The 3,890-nt window shown below is 41.8% G+C and overlaps 1 protein-coding gene across 1 annotated transcript in view; it reads left to right on the top strand.

Moving 5' to 3' along the window:
- Positions 1-2,575: 2,575 nt before the first annotated feature.
- SDR16C5 (short chain dehydrogenase/reductase family 16C, member 5) overlaps positions 2,576-3,890 on the top strand; it is an 8,468-nt gene continuing 7,153 nt past the window's right edge. The window contains exon 1 of the mRNA XM_010082886.1: positions 2,576-2,921. Coding sequence (XP_010081188.1) covers positions 2,601-2,921 — 321 coding nt within the window. The 5' untranslated portion in view covers positions 2,576-2,600. The remainder of the gene's footprint in view (positions 2,922-3,890) is intronic.

Below are 3,890 nucleotides of genomic sequence, written 5' to 3'. Positions count from 1 at the left end.
TGAAAACTGCCCGTGCGGGTTTTTTTTTCTTTTTGAAATGATGCTGATTGCGTTCGCAGGCGAGAGTAAGGTCCGGTATCCTCTGGGTGTTGAGGAAGGTGGCCCCGGTGCTTCACTGCGGTTTGTGGGCGCTGCCCGGCTGCAGGCCCCGGGGCTGCGGGCGCTGTCACACACCCGGGCTGGCCCGCCTGGCTGGTAAGCCGTGGCAAAACCGTTGGCACCTCGCTACAGTGTAAAAGCCCTCCACACTTAGGTATGTGGGGATGTAGGCATAGTAACGAACAATCCACGGCATCAGAAGGATCTGGGATGTGCCAGGGGGACCCTTGGTTAGTTCACCTGTAAACAGGGCCCTGCTCCGTTTAATGGAGGAGCCACAATCCGCCAGGAGTGTTGCCCAATTCCATTGTCCGTGTGGACAGGCTTGGTTACGGCAGGTGGTGTAACCAGCAGTACTGCTGCGGAGGACTCTCGGCCCAGTCAGGGCTGGGTTAGGTGAGGGGTGTGGCAGTGGGAAGGGAGCATCTGTGATGGATGGGGACTTGGTGTTCTAACAGAAAGTCTCCTGGGGTCTGTAAGCCTCGAACAGCTTCACTTCTCTAAGTACTTCTTTAAGATCGAATGTGCCTCTATCCTATGCAAGCCTAATACATGATTATTTTGCTTAATAAATTACTTACATAAGTTCTGACCTGTATTTAGGCCAAATTGTGTACTATGCTTTGAAGGCAATTGCCTCTGTTGTTTTTCCATAGGGATTAACTGTGACATCCTTATCTCATCCACAGATACCAATCTTTCTTCATGCAAGTTGAGGATGTTGCGTTAAGTGCATTAAGCTAGTGTAATCAAGTTAAAGTCAGCAACTGCATTTATTTTAAGTATTTGTTGCTTCTGTTTTAGATCCAGCAAAGAACTTGTTTCCAAAAACTTGCTGGTTTTTTGGTGTACATGGCATCTAATAAGATTTTTCTTTTATAACTCTGGTTTATGTCTGTAGTGGCTCTACAGCTATGAGAGCCTACTACAGGAGGTGTCAATATTGGCTCTAGAAAAATCTTCCTGTGCTGTTTTGACATTTCTTAGTGGTGTTGCTGCCTTTCATCTGTGCCAGAACGTCTGCACACATTTTGTCCCATTTTAAAGGGAACAAAGAACAGAAAGCATTCACTCTAACTCCTCTTCTTCAGAAAGAACTCGTTTCTCTACTCACTATGTTTTTGATGAACTTTTTTTCTGTTATTGGAATAGTTTTAAGATGTCCTAATGTTGCTGCCAGAAAACTTTCTGAAATAACTTACTGTGTTCTAGCAGTGGCCTGCCCCTTTTTGGGACTGGCTTTGTTTCCCACGTACAAAGCCTGAGAGTGATCGTAACACGTGTATGTCCACATGCTAAATTTCATGAACATTGCTCAGAGTAGCAGAGATCTAAGTAACTTATCTCTGGGCACTTGCCAAACACAGTTGCCTGTACACATAGATAGCGATGTTAACTAGGAGATGTGATCAAACTGGACGTGTAGTGCTAAAGGTTGAGGTGTAAGGGCCAGCATGCTCTACCTTTAGCTGAGAAGGAAGATAGTAATCCTTCATACTGTAGTTGATCAAAGCAGGTTTTAATCTTTGACCAAGGGTGGATTTCTTGCACAGCATTTGTACACTGGGAAATAAATAGCAGGCTTTTAAGAACTTGAATGCCTGCTCGGTGTCAGCATTACTATGGTGAGTACAGACTGAAGTTAAACACATACCTGTGACTGTATGATTCAAGCTCATGACACTTGCTTAATCCAAGGAGGTGAAGAGAAGAAGGTCAATAGCTTTGCAGTGTGTTACTAAACAAGACACTGTTCAACTGCACAAGCAGGCTCTCCTCAATAAAGGTAGTACTGTGAGTTGAAAAGCTTGTAGTGACAGCCAGTAACTTACCTGGTGTGTTTTGGAGATTTATAAGTGTATTGTATTCTGAAGCTCCCTATGCTGGCAGCTTTTCATCAGGGTTGAGACTGTGACTTGGTCTGCATGTGGTTTCTTGCTGATGATGAGTGCCTACAAAGCACAACAGCCATGGTCCTATAAGGAGATTTTTTTCCTGACCTAAAGTACTAGTTTGTGAGCACTAGAGTTGTTTGATCAAACCATAATCAGAAATGCATGCCAATTACAAATCAAAACTTAAGATGCTCAAAGGGGCAACTGTCATTTTTTTGATTCTAGTTTTTGAGTCCATGTTCTGTCAGAGCAGAGATGGAAACCCATGGTGTGAGGGGTGAGGAATTTCTAAAGCAGACAAGGGCAGGTATTTCGTGGTTCTCACAGATGGTAAATCAATTGTGTGCTGTGTTCTGGTGGAGAGTAGGAGCAACCTGGAGATAATACAGAAACAGGACAAATGGATCAGATGTGCAGATGTAAGCCTATTTTTTTAATTTTTTTTTTTTTGGAACAACACTCAGAAGGAGGTTAGAGAAAATATTTAGAACAGATCTGAAAATGCTTTTCAATTTTGCCATATTGATGTTTCCATTTTCTCTCTTTATGTTTGTTCTATCTGGTAAACATTTTCTTTTATCAGGTATCTGAAGAAATAGCCTCAAGATGAACTTCTTTCTGGAAACATTGAAAGTCAATGGACTTGTTATTTATTACTTGCTGGAGTCACTGGTGTTCTTGGTTGTGCCTAGACGGAAGAAGAATGTTAGTGGTGAAATAGTATTAATAACAGGAGCGGGAAGTGGCATTGGAAGACTCTTATCTTTAAAGTTTGCCAGCCTTGGAGCCACAGTGGTTCTCTGGGACATTAATCAAGAGGGGCTCAAGGAGACAAGTAGACTGGCCAGACAAAATGCAGGAGTGAGAGTACACTGTTACGTCTGTGACTGCAGCAAAAGGCAGGATGTCTACAGAGTAGCTGATAAGGTACAGTATCTTATCTGTGGCTTTGACACTATTCTAGGATGAGTGCATGCATGTGTGTATGATGTATGCTAAGTTTTAGAGACTTCAAAGCAAGAGATTAAAGTTAATTCATTCAGAATGTATTGGGTGTGCTACCGATTTCAAGAATACTGGTTTTTAGAGTTGACTTGTGTACGTCTGTTCCTATAAGAATAAAAAGGGATGGTTCTCTTTTTCAGTAGCTCATTTCAACCTGGGTAGCTTCTCATTCATTCAATTACTGAGCAAGCACTTGCTGGTGAAGTGCAGAAAGCCAATTGATTGATGCTAAAGCAGTATTTCAAGTTCTGGCAGCCTTTTCACAAAAGTAAACCCTAAAAGACCATATATTGTAAAAAGGATTAACTGCTTAAGCAATTTTCAAACAGTACTGTGGCTGTGAGTAGATTTTTGCAGACTCACTTTATCAGAATTAATGAATGTATCTTGAAGTCTTAAAAATATTTCTAACTTTCCTTTCTGAAGAGCTTTGTAAATATAACGTGTGGTTAGATATTTTGGGCAGACTAGAAGAATTGCCAAAAGCTAAAATTGCTTAACAGTTTCCATTATAACAACCTGTTCTCATTTGCTTAAAATGTTGCTAAACTTAACTGTTGGACTAGAAAGTTTCCACAGTGAGTGTTTGCCTGAGGATGAATTCTTAAAAAAAAAAAAAAAGTTCAGCTGTCTTCAGGAACATCTGCTGGCTGAAATACAGGTCTTCTTTTGGTGCTCTTTAAGAAGCTCTAGCCTTCTGCATTTCTATCTGCAAAAATGACTAGAACAAACTTTCTGGTAAGTGAAGCATGTTCATGACGTGCAGCTTGTTAGAGGCTGGTACTATTGGTTTTGTGTTCTGGTAATACTGATCACCCTTGGCCCCCCATATACCAGCTGAATTGCACATCTGACATCCCCACAGAGCCCTTCCACAAGTCTCACCACAGG

Source organism: Pterocles gutturalis, unplaced genomic scaffold (assembly GCF_000699245.1).
Source record: "Pterocles gutturalis isolate BGI_N339 unplaced genomic scaffold, ASM69924v1 scaffold8445, whole genome shotgun sequence".
Lineage (NCBI taxonomy): Eukaryota > Metazoa > Chordata > Aves > Pterocliformes > Pteroclidae > Pterocles > Pterocles gutturalis.
The sequence above is the reverse complement of the archived record's forward strand: the minus strand, read 5'-3'. Positions and strand labels throughout refer to the sequence as shown.